This window comes from Rhinopithecus bieti, unplaced genomic scaffold (genome assembly GCF_001698545.2).
Source record: "Rhinopithecus bieti isolate Rb0 unplaced genomic scaffold, ASM169854v2 scaffold_23898, whole genome shotgun sequence".
Lineage (NCBI taxonomy): Eukaryota > Metazoa > Chordata > Mammalia > Primates > Cercopithecidae > Rhinopithecus > Rhinopithecus bieti.
The window spans coordinates 429244-448563 of record NW_016811065.1 but is presented as its reverse complement, the minus strand read 5'-3'; the positions used below and the strand labels follow the sequence as shown (position 1 = coordinate 448563).

The 19320-nt window shown below is 35.0% G+C and overlaps 1 protein-coding gene across 4 annotated transcripts in view; it reads right to left on the bottom strand.

The window, feature by feature from the left end:
* The window catches only part of PARPBP (PARP1 binding protein), a 73370-nt gene that overhangs the window by 20993 nt on the left and 33057 nt on the right, over nt 1-19320 (bottom strand). For 3 of the 4 annotated variants that reach the window (XM_017893450.1, XM_017893449.1, XM_017893451.1), the window contains exons 5-8: nt 14334-14504; nt 13049-13203; nt 3644-3827; nt 554-732 (exon numbers count right to left, since the gene is read on the bottom strand). In XM_017893450.1, coding sequence (XP_017748939.1) covers nt 554-732; nt 3644-3827; nt 13049-13203; nt 14334-14504 — 689 coding nt within the window. Of the gene's footprint in view, nt 1-553; nt 733-3643; nt 3828-13048; nt 13204-14021; nt 14505-19320 lie in introns of those variants that run through there. The other variant, XM_017893452.1, reaches the window with a different exon arrangement.

Below are 19320 nucleotides of genomic sequence, written 5' to 3'. Positions count from 1 at the left end.
TCATAATTTGAGGGAGAACCAGGAGCTGTCAATTCCAGTGTAAGTTTGGTGTATGTGCTCTCTCTTATTCTAGGCAGACTAGCAGTCCTGGGAGCATAGGCCTCAGGCTTTAGGAAAGACAGCCTTGCTAATTGCTAACATACCTCACTTGGGCAAATTACTTAATATCTCCCAAGTCTCTAATTCTTCACTTATAAAGTGGAGCCTCTAATTCTTCACTTAAGAACATGGTGGTTGGGAAGGCTAAAATAATTTAACTGAAAACATTTAGCAACATTCTTGACACATAGCAAAGGAAAGAAATATTTTTTCAAAGCAAAACAAGAACTAAAAACATTGAAACCAAAGACATCTCTCATGCTGTACTCTCATAAAATACTACTTATTTTATATATAACCTCTTTGATTTCAAATGTTCAATCTCTCTTTAATTAACTTTTATTTTCTTTCTTCACAATGTCTGTAGTTTCTAAGTTTCCTAACATAAGCATATATTTCTTTTATAATTCTCCAGAGTTAACATTTATAATACAATAACTTCCACATTACTTACCTAAAAAGGGTAAGAATAGAAGTTCCATTATGATGAATTGTGTTTTCCTCGTCATATAAAAGCTCTGCTTTGTTTTTGGTAGGAGCACTAGCTGCTTCTTCATCCAAAAGAACTAATAAGGTTTTCACAGTATCTCTGCCACAGTATGCAGTGCCATGGTTTATGGCATGAGATTTTGGCTAAGAAAAAAAATAATTTTAAGTAAATGTAATTATCACCCCAGCTGGGTGAATGGCCATACTTTTCAATTCCCTGTGTCACTGGCCTCTTTCATCTATTGTTAAAGTAATAAAACATCAGCTATAAGAAGTGGCTGTAAGGCATGTGACCGTTTTTCCTTAAGCCATGCTATAATCAACTTTACCAATTCCAGATGCACAAAAATAATATCATCAGAAGAAGACATTAGGTTCTGGTCAAAATAACATTAGGCTTCGAGTCAGAAAAATTTAGCCACTATCTAGCTATGTGACATCACACCATGGCTCAACATCTCTATTTTTTCTCTCTTATGCCAAAGAAGTATGAGGTTTTGGCCATCTGAATACAGGCTCCATGGATGACTGTAAAGATCAAATGCAAAAATGAAAAGCTAGTTGACATTCATTCATTCAATAATCATTGATAAGTATATATTATGTCCCAAGCACTGTGTTTAAAGCTAAGGCTCCAAAGGTGACAACCACTGCCTTCAAGGAACCCATAGTTTCCTTGATAAGATAAATAAGTAACTGACAATTGCATTACAGAATGCTAAGCGCTATTTCTAATAAGTGTATGCACAGTGCAGTAGGAGTACAAAAGAAGTGACCAATGTACCCTGGCATCAAAGATGATTCCATAGAGGAGGAGGCACTCAGAGGAAGAAGAGAGCATGGTACTTTCAGAGACCAGGTAGCATGGCATGGCTGAAGAATAAGGTAAAAGGGAGGAAGTGATATGAGATGAGCCTGGGAAACTTTGTATATCATGCCAAGAAGTTACAAGCCAGTCTGTTACAGAGGAAAAATCTCTTGCTTTATTAAGCAAGGAAGTAAAATGATCCTATTTAGATTTTAAAGAATCAACGATGGCAATGTGTAAAACATATTGTGAGATATGAATGTTATCAAATCTGGAGACAGGTCACAAATTAAAGACTACAGTAGACCAGTTTAGAAGTAGAGAGTTCTGAACTAAGGTAGTAGTAACAGAGATAAAGCAGATTAAAAAGGGAAAATTGAAAAAAACTTCATGACTAGATAGAATAAAATAAAATATATAATAATAAAATATTATCTATAGATACATGTAAGCACAAACTCTGAAGGCATTTCTGGCTGGATTTGATACCAACTTCTTAGTCATATATCCTGTATAGCTCTGGAGAAGGTGCTTGACCTCTCTACTTAAACTCCCTGACGAAATAGAGGCAATTATAATGCCTAACCCAGAGGGTTGGTGGACATTATACCTAGATATCAAAGCTACATCTTCTGGGACATCTGTTGGAAGCTGTGCCAGTTTCTTCAGCTTTCATCAGTATTGTCTTGGCCTTCTTTCTCTCTTGGCAGACTCGGGCTACCAGGTGAACTATAATGTATATAGCTCCACTGGAATTATAACAAATTGCCTATCACAATCTGGTGCTTCACACATATTTTTCATTAGTACCAGAGAATTCCGTATTGCTTAATAGTAACTTCATGAGTACTATTTGATCATATTTTTCAAAGATCTCTGATGTGGTTGAAAACACGAAATTAAGAACAAGACTTTTGGTATCTTTATTTCTTCTGCCAAGAAATGGAAACAATTGATGTTGTTAATTATTTGAGCTGACAGATCCTGATTGATATTTATAGTAATAACCTGGTTGTCATTTGAGCCAAACTATTCACCAGGAAGTGTTAACACCCATGAAACACACAGGGCAACAACCCTGAATCTACCCCACCGTCAAAGTAAATCTAAAAACAAGCATTGTGATAGAAAAATAGCTAAAAGTGGTCCTAGAGGGCTGTGAATGAATGAATGAATGAATGATAAATAATAAAAATGAAGCAAAAGTCTTTCTTCATACACTGGCTACCATAATCACACCTAATAAAAAGGGGCTGTCAGAAAATTGAAGAAACTGCAATAAATGAACTATACTACTCTAAAATTCTGTTCTAAAAACACAGTAGTCAATTTCTCTTATAATTCTGTGGGTTAGAATCTATTCTATTTAATTATCTGTGTAAAAAAATTAAGAATAAGTAAATGTTCTGGGAATATATGGTTTAAAAATTGCCAGGTACAGGTTTCAGTAGGCTGAGAATGGAGGTAAGAGACAGAGATTTATAAAAGAAAAGTAAACTGCTGAATGGAAGCAATATCTAACAGGACTGCTGTCCTAATACAAGGCTTAGTATTAAAGTCAGAAACAGAAATAAAAGGCTCTTATTTTATGTCTGAGTAAATGGGAAAGTAATTGTTTATAAGAATATTTCGGCCAGGCGTGGTGGCTCACGCCTATAATCCCAGCACTTTGGGAGGCTGAGGTGGGCAGATCATGAGGTCAGGAGTTTGAGACTAGCCTAGCCAACATAGTGAAACCCCATCTCTACTAAAAATACAAAAAATTAGCCGGGCATGGTGGCAGGCGCCTGTAATTCCACCTACTCCGGAGGCTGAGGTGAGAGAATCGCTTGAACCCAGGAGGTGGAGGTTGCAGTGAGCCAAGATCGTGCCACTGCACTACAGCATGGGTTACAAGAGTGAAACTCCGTCTCAAAAAAGAAAAACAAGAATATTTATAGAAAAACACCATAAAACACCTTAATATCCATCAAGAATTATAAGTTTTTAGTACTAAAAGGGATACCAGAGATTACCCTATGCCTTATTTTAACAAATTCAGAAATTCAGCCCAAATATGTGATAATTTACCCAAGTTGAACATATAATCCTACATAATCCTATTGAGAAACTTACATTTTCAACATCATTTTAGAACACAGGAAACACACTCTTCTGACTTAAGTAGCAATAATAAACCATTTCTACAATAAATAGAAGAGAGAATGATTTGTAAAAAAGGATAATGAAAAATAAAAAGCTCATTACCCGAGCAGGACTGATGTCAGTGGTGCTAACAGCTACAACACCTTCTTGAGAATTGATAATATTTTTAATCCTCAAATCCAAATCCTGAGCAACTTCCTCTATTGCTTTGTAAAAAGGATCCCTGCTGTTCCGGCCTTTAATCAGCTGCATCTTTATCACTGACAGTATTTGCCCCCCTGCAATGCTGAAAGTAGAAATAAGATTGCCTCTATAAAAGTATTGCAAATGACAATATGCTTACAGACTTGAAAATATAATTTTCAGAGTTTATCAACACTTTTCAAAGAATATAGCTTTGATCTTATAAATCAAACAGTTAAAGCATTTAAGAAAAAGATGAGGACCATTAGAAACAAAATTTAAAAGTTTGTCTAAAAGCAAGTAATTTCAATAAGTTTCTTCTTCCTTGATTTGAAAGCTGAAGGGAAATAATTTAGTCATATGTGAAATATAACAGGTTTGGAAGTGGTTGTATACATTCAAAATATTTAAAATACATACCTTTAGATACAACTAAAATAACAAAAACAGTTACCTCTCATCGAATACCTAGACTCTTACATTCATTTAATCTTAAAACCAATTCAGTAAGTTGGTATTATTATCCCTAAATCACAAATGAGAAAATTGAGTCCCATAAAGGTTAAATGGTTTGTCCAAGAACACATGGTGTTCTCTGTGAGGGAAGAGACAAGGAGGAAGGAAACTGATCTGAAAAACATGATATTGCATTCTAATAAGTAAAAGCTTATTATATGGAAGAGGAAACTAAGCAAGTTAGTACTGACCTAAAGCAAACAAGAAACTGGATCAACTATGGCCAATAGATAAGTATTTTTAAAAACCAGAAATTGATACTTCTTTATACCACACCTAAATCTAAGAGTTTGGGTTGCAGCTTCTGCTCTAAAGGACAAATGTGAGAAACATATAAGAGGAAGGATTCTGGTCCATTTTAAGGAAGAAATGAGGTGTGTCCAATAGAAGAGGATTCTCTTTTAAAGCCAGGCAATCCCATCCCTAGAGGTATCACTGGAAAGGCTACACAATGCCAAATGAGAAACTGGTGTAGTCTGACTACAGACCTTGAAGTCAGGCTGCCTGAGCCCACATCACAGCTCTGCCACTTTCAACCTTGGGTATGCTATTGAACTTCTCTTTTGTAGAGGCATAAAGGAAATTATGAAATGAAGTTTTCACTCTCGCTGCCTTATTGCCAGATTGTATGTTTTACAGAAATGCCAGGTTCCCTAACAAGCTAGAAATATTTAAATAGCTGGTCCAGATAGAAGAGGAAAGTTAGAAGAAAACTGCAGAGAGACTTAGTGTATGATGACAATGTATTTTCCTGATCATCAGACTCATATCCAGCATTTGTTTAAAACATCAACTCCAGATCCCATCCTATGGAAGTACAATCTCCAGAGAAGAGCACTGAATGTTTGCATTGTTTTAAAAGTACCACAGGTGATTCTTATGATTAGGCAAGGGTGAGAAAGAAGTCATGAAAAAATCAGCTCCTTGAGAAAGCAATCATATTTTACTAATCTTCATACTGTCAGTTTACATTTGGCACACAGAAGAGATGATTGACGTATGTTTGTTGAATAAATGAATACTATCACATGCAACAATCTAAAGTTTTTAATAGTAAGAGAAATGATATATATTTTACTATTCATATTATTATCTGCAATACAAAAGTACATAGGCGGTGTCTACTTACACAATGGCATACTAGATACCCTGAAGAACATATCACTGAATAGACAAAAATCTTCAAGTACCACCCAATCTCTCCCTCAAAAAGAAACCAACCAGACCTGGCATGGTAAGTTGAAAGCTGTGCATAGTAAGCCAGCAGGATATCATCCTGAGGACAAACATCTCTAGTAACACTGTGATCAGGATACAAAGCTCGGGGCTAGCAGCAAGGTGGAAGAGGACAAGCAGGGACTTTCATGTTCAGTCTGAACCTTTCAAGGGAGAATAAGCTAATATGGTTTTTACTAGATTTATTCTATGTATTTTATATTTTTGAAGCTTTTTTTTTTTAAATCCTTCTGTTTAGTAATGATACAGAAATCCAACTGCATTTTGTTTATTGGCCTTGTGTCCAGCAACACTCTTAAACTGTACTGCCAATTGTAATGATTTGCCTTTAGATTCTTGGAGTTTTCTATATAATTAGTCATATTGTCATCAAATAGAATTTTATCTTTTCAATTGTTATATCTATTTCTTTTTGTCTTACTACACTGAATTGGACATCTCATGCTATGTTGAAAAGAAATGATGACAGCAGGTACTCTTGTCTTATTCTTAAGCAGAATGCTAAAACATTTTAACATTAAGTAGGTTTTTATAGAAACACTTTTGTCAAATTAAAGCCCTTATTCTTAGTTTATTTTTACACTGAGGGATTCACCCTGTAGAGTGGGTATGTGTTTCCTATTTATCTCTCCATGCTGGCCAGTTCCTGGGCTAAAAGCTGGCTTCCCTTCTTGACTTGCCTCTTTGGCTTTCCTCCTTCACCTATTTTTGACCTGTATTTTCATTACATTTGCCTACTTACCAATGCATTTAAGAAGCATTTTTGAAATATACTATCCAACATTATTAATTATTTTCAATGGAAGAATCAATCTGGGGGCCTAGTGTGCCATACTTCTGTAATCAGAAGTCTGAGTAGACCCTAGGAATTCTTTCACATATATGAGGACTTCCTTTTTCAGCTGTGAACTGGATGAAATGTAGCCAAAATGAAAACATAATTAACATTATATGTTTTTCCTGGGAATTAACCTCTAATAGAAAAGAGTTTTGGAAAAGATTCAAATGGTTAATAAAATCTGCAAGTGTCTTAGTGCCAATTATAAGAAGAAAAAATATGCTTCAAATGATATTAGGAAAGTCACCTTTGACCTCTTTTCTCATTCCTTCTACAAGACAAAATGCTAAATTTTAAAGATGATGTAATTCACTGGCTGAATTGTATTTAGGAAAAAATAAGACTTGTATTTCAGAGACTTGCCAAGGTCAACATTTTGAACCCATGGCAAAATACCCCAAACAGTAGTGCTCTGACTATTACTATATACTCACTTCTAGAGCCACCATTAGGTTGGCTTCTAATATCTGTTCAGCAACACAGTGGCTTAATTCAAATCCTTGCTTCTAGAGCCTAGAAATTCCAGAAGTTTTAACTAAAATGACATGAGGATATTTATGCTGTTCACTGGCAATAAAAAATGAATAAAATCTTTCTCTTTAAGAGCTCACAAGTGATTATGGTACAATGAACTACTGAAAGTATAGACAAGTTTGAGTGGGGAAGTAGACAGAGGAGGAGGTATTCAGGAGTGCTTCCCAGAAGATATATTATGGTGATTCTGGATAAACATTAATAGGAGAATTTAGATGAGAAGAGGCAAACTGAGCTCCTAACTCCTAACTGCATCACACCAATGCCCTAGGGCAGGAAGAGAAACACGAGGCTGCTGATGAAAAGCACAACCGAATCCCCAAGCTTGTACCAAAATAAAGTAACTGGAAGAGAACACTGAGCAATAATACAGGCAAATGATTGGTAATACTTTAATGTAATTACTGACTATCTTCAATTTCCTGAATAAAGTGACTACTTTTTCCATACCACACTCAAGAATTTGATAACTATTTGTTGAAGTAAATTTCACCCTTAAAAATTAAATGTAATTAAAGGTGCCACATAAAATGTATGAAAAGTATTTCTTAAATATTTTAAACAAGAAAAATGTTAACATTAGGAGATTAGACTGAATAATTTCAATGAGATTTAACACTCCATACATGTATATTTAGTCCAATATAGTTATGTGCTGTATAATAATATTATGGTTAGCAACAGACCACATATACGATGGTAGTCCCATAATATTATAATGGAGCTGAAAAATTCCTATCGCCTAGTGATGTAACATCGTAGCATCATAGCTCAACATATCACTCACATGTTTGTGGTGATACCTGTGTAAACAAACCTACCATGCTGCCAATCATATAATAGTATGCTGCATATAATTATGTTTAATACATAATACTTGGTCATTATAATAAATGACTATCTTACTGGTTTATGTATTTGCTATACCTTTTATCATTATTTTAGAGTGTACTCCTTCTACTTATTAAGAAAAAAAAAACACTAACTGTGAAATAGCCTCAGGCAGGTCCTTCAGGAGGTATTCCTGAAGAAGGTGTTGTGACTACAGGAGATGACACCTCCAGGGGTGTTATTGCTCCTGAAGATCTTCCAGTGGGACAAGATGTGGAGGTGGAAGACAGTCATATTGATAATCCTGACCCTGTATAGACCTAGGCTAATGTGTATGTTTGTGTCTTAATTTTAAACAAAAAAGTTTAAAAAGAAAAAAAAAATTTACAGAGAGAAAAGCATATAGAATAAGGATACAGAGAAAAAAATTTGTACAGCTGGACAATGTATTTGTGTTTTAAGCTAAGTGTTATTACAAGAGTCAAAAAGTTTCAAAATTTTAAAATATTCATAGTCAAAAAAGTTTAAAGTTCACAAAGTTAGAGCAAGCTAAGAGTAATTTATTCTTGAAGAAAGAAAAATTTGCTCTGTAAATTTAGTGTGGTCTAGGTTTATAATGTGTATAAAGTCTACAAGACTCAACTCATCCAGAGCAACTTCAAGTGCTGCAAACTCCAGTCATGGCAAGTACCCTATGCGTATCTATGTTTATGTTTTATACTGCATTCTGAACAGGACCTTTTCAATGTTTAGATATGCTTAGCCACACAAATACCATTGTGTTATAATTGTCTACAGTATCTGATACAGTTAACAGGCCATACAGGTTTGTAGCCTAGCAGCAACAGGCTATGCCAGATAGCCTGTGTGTGTGGCAGGCTATACCATCCAGGTTTGTGTAAGCACAGGCTATGATATTTGTACAATGATTAAATTGCCTAACAATGCATTTCTCAGAGCATATTCTCGTCGTGGTGCATGACAGTATAATGTAAATGTGCATTCGAAAGTTGTGTGATAAATGTGAAATACAGAATTTTCAACTTCTAAACAACAGGGAACTATTAATTGATATAACTTGAAACATCTCATTCAAGACATCTTTCAGGTGAAAGTACACTATGCATTTTATGGTGTCACCTACTGGCAAAGTGTAGAAATGCAGCCACCTATAGCTAAGATGGCCTCATGAAAAGCTGGCAGTGGGGCGATGAGTGTAAGAATCAATTCTTTTTCTTTATTTCTTCCCAGTCTGTCTATCCCACCCTTCCTTGGGCTCAGAGATTACTGTAATTTTTCTATTTTAAAATAAGTAGATAAACTTTTCCTTAGATACAAGAGCTAAATACATTTTTATCTCTAAGTTTTAAGGTTGAGAGAGACGAGGAGGATAAAGAGGCCAGAGTGAGAGATGGACAGGAGTGAGAGCATAGACAGTTTTGTGTATTATATTGAGGTTCCTGGAGTTTTATCCTGTACCAAATATGGAATCACTGAAAAGTTTTAACTATGGGAGTAACATTTGCTGTTTCAGAAAAATCACTCTGGCAGCAATGAGGACGACAGGACAGGGCAACTTAAGACTGGAGGCAGAACAGACAACTCGGTTGTCTGTGAAAAGGTCCAGGCAACAAAGGATGAAAGTCTGAAACAGTAAACACTGGGAATAAAATAGTAGCTATAGGAAGAGATGAGGAGAAAGAACATAAAATATGTGAAGTAAGAAAAAGTGACGGATCTTACTGAGTGAATGCATTTAGGATATGCCCCAGATTCTTGTTTGGGAGCTGGAGAGAGACAGGCTTCATCACTTCAGGAGGAGAAGCAGTTTTGCAGAGAAAGATGAAAATTTAGTTTAGGATATATGAGTTGCCTGTGAGGCACCATCTTAAAGATAGCTGAGGATATGTTTCTGAAACTCAGGAAAGAGTTTCAAATTTCACTGAAATATAGATTTAGAAGAATTTGCATATATATAGTAGAAGAGGTCGGTGGAAAATAAGAGAATGACATCTCAGAAGTTATAGGAAAAAAGAGTTCCAGTAGGAAATGACTAAATTTGGAGACTCAAAAGAGACCACAGACTATGACAATTAGAAGATCACAAGTGACCACTGGCAGAATAGCTTCAGTAGAGGGAAAAAGTGAAGGAGTATAAATCAGTCAAGTACAGACAATCAAATAAATATTGACTGTCTATTCTGGCAAAAATTGTGCTAGGGCTAGGGAATATTAGTGAAGAAAACCAATAAACTCTCACTGAGTTTACTGTCTATTGAGAAATATACATTAAATAATTACAAAGAGGGAATCAGAAAAATGGAAAGTATTTTCTTTAAGAATTTGAGCTGTAAATGGAAGGAGAAGGAACTGGAAGAAACAGAGAAGACAGTTTATTGTTTTTTTCTTATAAGCTTATAGACTGTGGCTAAAGTACTAGTAAAGGGAGAGGTTGAAATTATAAGGTAAAATGAATAACCAGTGAAGCAATGTCCGAATGGGTTATCCACTTTCCCACCCACCATGTCTAGTTAACTCCTTCAAGTTCATCCTTCAAAATTGTGTAACACCCATCCAGATAAGCATTCTTGACACCCTTATCCCTGGCTCCCACAAACCAGGTCAATTGCCCTTTCCTCTGTATACCTTCTATTAATATCTATTATGATATGCATAATGTATATGTTTTTAGTTTTTAATAATTTTACTTTTTTATTTATAGAACAAACCTATACCTACTACAGAACAAAAACAAATAAACAAATCACCACAAAAAAGAGAACAAAAATTGCTCAAGTGGACTATTCAGACACCCAATTGAAGACATTCACTATTTAGATACTCACTTCCTCAAGACCTTCTCTAAACGATACTTGTTCATTATAACCACATGGGATATCCAAAATAAACGGCTGCTAAGTTGAAGAAGTCTATTCCCTCACCCTGCATGCCTCTAAAATAAATATACTTCTACCCTGTTGACCACAACCAGAAATTCCTCCAAAAGGAATGCAATTATAACAAACCATATTGGATAGAACATACACATATATCTCTGCTCTTTCACGAAACTTCACTAAAATGACAAAAAAGCAAAAAACAAAAAAGTTTCCATCTATGAAGAAAAAGAGAATGAGAGAGGAAACAACAGCTGATGAGAGTAGAGGCATTTCATGAAAGTACAAAAAAATGAAAACAGATGGTTGAGTCATAACTAACTACCCAGAATACAAAAGCTAAAACCTAAGTAACCGCTAAGAGGAACATCAGTAAGAAGTAAACTCAGAAATTAATCAGAAATTGAAGGCAGTACTGAAGGCTATGTAAAGATGGGGTTGAAAACAGAAAAGCTAGTTGACAGTCTCCATAAGGAATATTATACCCCCATTCTCTCTCTATTCTGAGCAGTCAGGCTAGCGCTTCTCTCCCACCTCAGCATGGGAAGCAGGACTGTTCTAAAGAAACTAAGAGAGGGTCCAGACCCAGGGGCAGCAGGACTAAAAACAAAGGAATTGAGTAAGTCTACATACGGAACCGTGAGACTCAGCATCAACCTGGACCTATCTCAAATCCCAGAATATTGCTAGCCAGATTTACAGCTTTCAGAGATTAAAAGATTCCTCTGTGGAAATTTTTGGGAAAGTCCCGAAGAAAAGATCTAAAGTTACTGACATTTGGAGAGTAAGTCCCCAACAAAAGAGCCAACTGGGCAGCATGCTATAAATAAGCCCACTATACAGAGCTACTAATCAGCTCTATACGGCCTCACTCTTAAATATGAAAGGACAGTTCAGAATCACCACACATTGTGGGAACACCTCTACCATGAAAGAGGGCAAAAGAAAGAAAGTAAAAAACAGAAAAGCATCCAATTTAGATAAAACAAAGACCATTCAGGAAGCAGATAACAATATTTTTACATTAAATATAATAATCTTAGAGAAATAAATGAAACATGACATAAAATCATATACAATCAAATGTGAGACTAACATAAAATATTTGCTTACCATTTACTTTTCTGAGAAAGCTACTTGAGCAAAATAAGGGGTTTAACAATTAAAAGTAAAGTCATAAGAGTCAGGAAAGAGGCAGAGACTGTTTCACAAGGTGAGGATGAAGGTTCATGGTTGTCACTCTGACACAGGCCCAGCAAGCAAAAGCAAAGACTGAATAAAGACGACAGGGGACTCTCCAGAAGGAATATCTTCAAGGGCAAAAAACTGCAGATGACTGTAGTATCACTTGACTTTAACAAAATATATCTATATTGCCTTACCAAAAATTTTTTTAAATTAAATATATGATATTTCAATAGAAATGGCCCCCAATATATTATCTGGAAGTTCAGAAGATGTCACTTATTTTGTCTCTAAGTTATTTTCAAAACCCTCTTCCAAGTTTACTTCTTTGTAATGGATATCCATATGAGAAGACAGAATGCAATTCAGAATAAAACCCTGAAAAAAATCCTTCTTAGAATCTTAGAATGGAATGAAGTTTCATGGAACAAGATATAGTCATTAACAGAATGGATGCCAGGGTCAGAACTGACTGTGTTCAGATCCCTACTCTGCTACTTACTATAACCTAGGGCAAGTTACTTGATCCCTGTGTTTTAATTTCTTCACCTCTAAATTAGGGATAGTAATAGTATCTATCAAGTCAGGTTGTTGTAATGATCAAATGATAATCTAAGTAAAGAACTTAGCGCAATGTCTGACATATAACAAGTGTTCAATAAATATCAGCTATTTTTATTATGTTTATTTATGTTACAGGATACCAACCAAATTGACAACGATCCACCATGATTGCTAGCAAATACAATCCACTTCTGCCCCCAAGACTTACTCACCACTTAATACACCAATATTACAAATGGGGGTCTATCAGATTTTAAAATCTCTTACCTCCAATGTCATATAAAACAAATCCCAGCTGAACCAAAGATTTGCACATAAGAAAATGAAAATAACAGAAAATAGAATAGGGATTTCATATCTTTGTTAATTTTCTTACTCATTCTTGATATCAGTTTCCTTTTTGGCTAAATACATACACAGAAATTATCTGTTTGCTCATTTCCAGTCCTCAAAATCTATTTCATCCGATAAAATAAATGCTAACTCTCTTCTCTAATCAATTTAGTATGGACATGACTTTTGACTTTGGCAAAAACTCAGAATCACAGGCAGAAATTTAGGAGGTAAGGTCATATGATTGTAATTTATTCATACAGATTTTGTTTCTTCTCCCCACCGTTTGGTCTGATGCTTGGTCATTTCAATATCTGTTATTTCTACCCAATTCTATAAAGTTTTAAAGATAGATTAATAACATATTTGTAATATATCAAAAGTCATTACCTTGGGTTTGGTATTTCTCCAAGAATCTCATCTAATTTGTCAATGAAATTAATAAAATTAGACAATCCCTTTACATGTGTCCTTAAAGGATCTGATGGTGGTGGTGCATAACCTTTCCCTCCAAGCTCTATTGTTCTAATAAATGACGTGGCCACCTATGAATTAAAACAAATGGATAAGTTATGTCCAGTGATTTATTAAATTAAAACTGTAATTTACTTCATAAAGCTAAGTAAATCTATATAATTCTGGGTATACAGTTAAAAGGGGAAGCATACTTTATGGCTCATGACACACGTTGAGTCAGAAGCAAATAACCAAAGAAACAAATGCCATGCAGAATTCATGCTAGCAAGTGTGGTGGCAATGACACCCAGCTGCAGATTGAGACTGAGGAGCTGAGTTAGAGGACAAATTAAGAGTTAAAGTATATTAGTTAGAATGTATTATTGACTATAAATAACTCATTTATGAATATATTCTAACATAGTTGACTACTAGCTATTGAAAATGTTACATGGAACAAGGGAATTTTTAGTGTCAACTGATCTGTTGTGTTAAACAGGTGAATTGTTTGGGCAATTTAACACTTCCAAACCTCAGCCTCTCTATTTGTAAAATAAAAATATAGACTAGATAATCACTAAGTTCTATCCAGCTTTCCCATCCTGGGATCATGTATAGTTCAAAAGACTTGTCCTTACAATGATAAAAATACATATGTGATAGCTGTACATAAGAGTGTTTCAATCAAAGATGAAATGTTCCAAGGTACATTTTAAGAAAGACAAATCCTGTGAAATGTCAGTAATTTAGGGGAAAGTTCCACGGTCAAATAAATTAGGAAACAACAGATTAAATAACAAGCTTAATTGGCTACAAGCAGATTTCTTTATGGCAGGACTTCCTCAGAGCTCTTATAGACAATCATGGACTATGTATAACGAACAAGGGTATATACTACTTCTAAACATTTTGCCCTTGGAAATATTTATTCAAAGAACATTTAACAGAAATGTTTTGACATTGGAAACATTTATTCACAGAGAATTTATCAGGGCCAGCACTATACATAACATATGTAAGGAAACACTGCTTTAGAGAAATTCTCCTTTACCAAACTTGAAGGATATGGTAAAAAATTAAAATACCATGGATTTTCAAATACAGAGGTAAAACATAAATTAACCACTTAAAAGTTGTTTCATCCTAGTTACAAGCATATTAGGATCCATGGATCCACTGTGCAAGGAGTCTTAATTTTGAACATGTCACACATCCATACCAAAAAGATAGACATTTGTTTCTCTCGAGCAGCATGTTTCAAATCAGTGAAGGCTTCTCTTCCTAATCCTCTATCAGGAATATTGAGAATATGAGCCACAGCCAGGTCATTCTTTGAATTTACTAGCAGGTTTAAATATGAAAAGATGATTTTCCTTGCTAGCAGCTGCACCTGTGCAATAAAATATTCAGTTAATTTCTTTATTGCAATTCTTCTAAATCCATAATCTTTTCATATGCAGTAAAATGTATATAATCATTCAATCACAATACCTCACTTAACTCTTTAGAAAAAGAGAACTGCCATATAAAAACAGGTTGGACAATCAATAAACTCCATCTCTCCTCAAATTCTTGACTGACTACCAAATTTGGCAGGCAGAGGGGAGACCTACAAAAATCCAGCTAAAAAAAGCAGCAAAGGAAGACACAAGAACAGATATCAGCAATTGCATACCAACATAGAATGGAGACAGAGTATTAAGTTGGAATTCAGGCAAGTCAGTTGCCCACTAGCACAAAAACACAATATTTCTCAGAAGAACATAAAGAAATCCAGAGTTGTTATAAAATATTACCTATAATATCCAGTTTTCATCCAAAAATCAATAAACGAAGAAAACAGGTGTGACCCACTACTCAGGGTAAAAAGTAGTCAATAGAAATTGCCACCAAGAAGACCTAGATGCCGAGTTTAGCAGAAAAACATCAAGGCAGTTATTATGAATTATGTTCAAGATATTTAAAGGAAATATGTTCAATGAATTAAAAGAATATCTGTTATCAATAAATTAACAGAGGGAATGTCAACAGAAAAGTGGACAAAATAAATTCTGGAAATGAAAAGCACAATAAATAAAACAAAATTTGCTTGATGGGTTCAACAGCAACTTGGAGACAGTAGAAGAAAGTATTGGTGAACTTATAGACAAACCAATAGCTATTACCAAATCTGAAAAACGAAAGAGAACAACAGCAACAAAAAAAGATGAAAGAACCAAAGGGATTTATGAGACAATTTAAGAAGTCAAACATACATGTAATTGGAATCCCTGAAGAGAAGTGAAAAGGGTAGAAAAAACATATGAAGAAATTTTGTCCGAAAGCATCCCGAATTTAGTAGAAAACATTAATTTATAGACCGAATAAGCTATATAAGTAGGAAAACCAAACAAAATGTATACAAACTCTGACAACCAAAAGTAAGAAAAAATCTTGAGTGCAGCCAGCACAAAATGACACATTACCTACAGAGGAACAATAATAAGGTTAACAAATCATCCAGAAGTATGTAGGCCAGATGATATTGGAACAGTATATTAAACATGCTGAGAACCAATCTAAATTACTATACAATTACAATAATTAAGATACAGTAGTATTTACAAAAGAACACTCGGCTCAATGGAACAGAATAAGGTGCAGAAATAGACCAACATAAATAGAGCAATCTGATTTTTCACAAATGTGCAAAAGGAACAATGAAGAAAAGACAGTCTTTTCAATAATTGGTGTTGGAGCAATTGGTCATCCATATGCAAAACACATGAACTTCAACTTAAACTTCACACCTTTTATAAAAGTAAACTCAAAGTGGATCATAAGTCTATAAATGTACAATATAAACTACTAAACTTTTAAAAGAAAATGTAATAGAAATTATTCATGACCTGGAATAAGGCAGAGTTCTTACATAAGACACCAGAAGCACAATCAGAAAAGGGAAAAAAAAAAGATAAAAGATAAATTGGATTTCATCAAAATCAATTTCCTTTTTTTTTTTTTTTTTTTTGGAAAGAGAGTCTTGCTGTTAGGCTGGAGTGCAGTAGCACAATCAGAGCACACTGCAACTTCAACCTCCCAGGCTTACGTGACCCTCCTGCTTCAGCCTCCCTAGTAGCTAGGATTACAGGCGTGTGCTATCACAAGCAGCTAAACTATTTTACTTTTTGTAGAGACAAGGTCCCACTATGCTGCCCAGGTTGGTGTTGAACTCCTGGGCTCCAGTGATCCTTCCGCCTCGACCTCCCAAAGCGCTGGGAATACAGGCGTGAGCCACCATGAGCAGCTCAAAATTAAATTTTTCACATGGAATTTTCTTCCTATTTTTGCCTTCTCAACTACTTCCATCCCACCTTCTGCTCTAGAACCCTGTTTGTTTCTAATTCTTAAATGTTGTTCCCAAACTGTCCACTTGAAATCATCTTCTTGCCTACTCCTTCAGATAACAGACTCACAAACTCTAAACTCGATTCCTACCCAAAACACATGAAATTCAAAAATCCTTCAGTAATTTCAGTCACAACTAATGTCCCAGGAATTTATCATCTGTAAATGCTAAGAAAATATTTTTCTTATTAAAACTAAAATTTCATCATATTCAATCTAATCACATTTTAAATTTTTGAAGCATCAAAGAAACTAAAAAAGGTGCAATAAAAAATTACAAACCCTTAGCAAGTCTCTTAAATAATTATTAAGCATATACATCTTAAAAGAAATTCAAAAGATAATATATTTTGACTATTTAAATTTCCATGTAGAAAACGATTCTTGAAACGTAGGAAGCAGTCAGGGTCAATTTAAAAGAAAAACTTCACTGGACAGGAAAGCATTGCTTTAAATATGGACTTGAGATAGAATTGAAGCAAAATTAATTACAAGAAAACAAAGTTTAAAGATTAACCATGAGAAAGATTTTTCCTTGCATATTAAGTATACTAACTCAATGTTTCCGTTTCAGAGATGCTCCCTGATTCCCCAATCTAAAGTAGACATTCATGTATTCTCTTTCCAGCCATCCTGTGATAACTCTGCATATCACCCTATTATAATTCTCTGCATAGGTATTAACACTTCCTGATACTTTCCTTTTTAATATTTTTTTATGGAGACAATATTTCACTCTGTTGTCCAGGCTAATCTTGAACTCCTGGGCTCAAGTGATCCTCCTGCCTTGACCTCCCAAAGTGCTGGGATTACACGCATGAGCCACTGTGCCTAGCCACTTTCTGATAACGTTTCTTAATCCTCATATTACTTTATGAGTTCCATGAGAGCAAATCATGTGTCCTTAGATGCTAATGGAATGACTCGCATTATAGTAGGTAACCAATCTATTTTTGTTCTCAATGAGTTTTCATTCAATGAAACTCAATAGGTTCTCAATGAGTTTTCAATGATGAATGAAAGAAAATCAATACATAAATTTGTCCTTTTAAAATTTCAAAATTAAAATCTATTAAGAAAACTTACCTAAGGCTGTGTGTGGTGGCTCACACCTGTAATCCCACCACACGGACACCAAGGCAGGTGGATCACTTGAGGCCAAGAGTTGAAGACCCACCTGGCCAACACAGCGAAACCCTGTCTCTGCTAAAAATACAAAATATTAGCTGGACGTGGTGGCACACACCTGTAATCCCAGCTACTCGGGAGGCTGTGGCACAAGAATCACTTGAACCTGGGAGGTGGAAGTTGCAGTGAGCCAAGATAGTGCTACTACACTCCAGCCTTGGTGACAGAATGAGACTGTTTCCAAAGGAAAAAAAAACTTACCTGGGATAAAATAAATGCTTATATTTTTTATTACGGTGCCTTACAAAGAAAGGTATTCTAAGGCACAACCAAATAAAAATAAGCTTTAAGGTTTCTCCTAAAATTTTATAAAATAAGGTATAATATAGTTTTCTGATTATATTTCTTTCTTTTTTTAATTTTTTTTATTTTGAGACGGTGTTTTGCTCTTGTTGCCCAGGCTGGAGTGCAATGACACGATCTCCGCTCCCCGCAACCTCAGCCTCCCAAGTTCAAGTGATTCTCCTGCCTCAGCCTCCCAAATAGCTGGGATTACAGGCATGAGCCACCACGCCTGGCTAATTTTGTATTTTTAGTAGAGACGGGGTTTCTCCATGTTGGTCAGGCTGGTCTCAAACTCCCAACCTCAGGTGATCTGCCTGCCTTAGCCTCCCAAAATGCTGGGATTACAGGCATGAGCCACCGTGACCAGCCTCTGCTTATATTTCAAATGTCCTTTTATCTTTATTTTCACAGTAAATCACAATACAAGTAAAACAATTATACAAGTCTATAATATGAGTTTCCATTTTAACTTCACAGTGCAATAGTCTGTCTAAAACACAATTCTTTTTATTCCTTTGACATTTGGGAAGAATAACACAATTTACCAAAATCAAAGCAGAGAAAAAGTGATATTCACACTGTAATCAGAAACTTTCCCTAAATTTAACTTAATGCAATCTCTATGTCACTGTGCTTCTGCTGTTCAAAAATAACAAGAACTTAACTAATATGTATATACCTGATCCTAATTGGGTACAAAACCAGGGCTTAAGCTCTCACATCTACAACTTGCTCCTTAAGGTTAGCAAATTTTGTCCTTCTGATCTGTGATGTTAGGCAAACTTAAGGGAAAAACATCTTGGAGTCCTCACAGTTAGAGTGTTTCGTTTAACTCATGGCTGCAATTGGAAATCTATCCCTATCATTATGGTCAGATAACATGGTTGTTATGGTTTCCTTGCTCTTGTATTTACAAGTGAGTTTTAAAGAGGCTCCCTGGAAAAGCAGTCCACATAAGTACAGTTATGATGTCCAAGAGCAAGGGCCTAAATTGAAAAAATCCACAAGATTGAAGTCTTTACCAAGACACCAAAAATAAGGATACTGTTCTGTTTATTTGTTTAATAAACTGATTCTATCCATACCACAAAGTATTTGCAATGTTTGTTTAGAAGTTGGTCAATTTTATTTAAGCTTTCTGACAATTCCAAGTTTCTTTTCCTATCTCTTCTTACTGAGAGAGAGGCAGATATTCAACCTCCGTTTGAAGAAAGTCAGTTTTTCTAAGTTGAGAAGATTAACAATTTATACAGGGTCTTTTTTTAACTTTTGTTTGCCAATGCATAACTGCTTATATATACTGACAAAAAAAAAGTTGGACAAAACTAAGATATTCAGATTTTTTT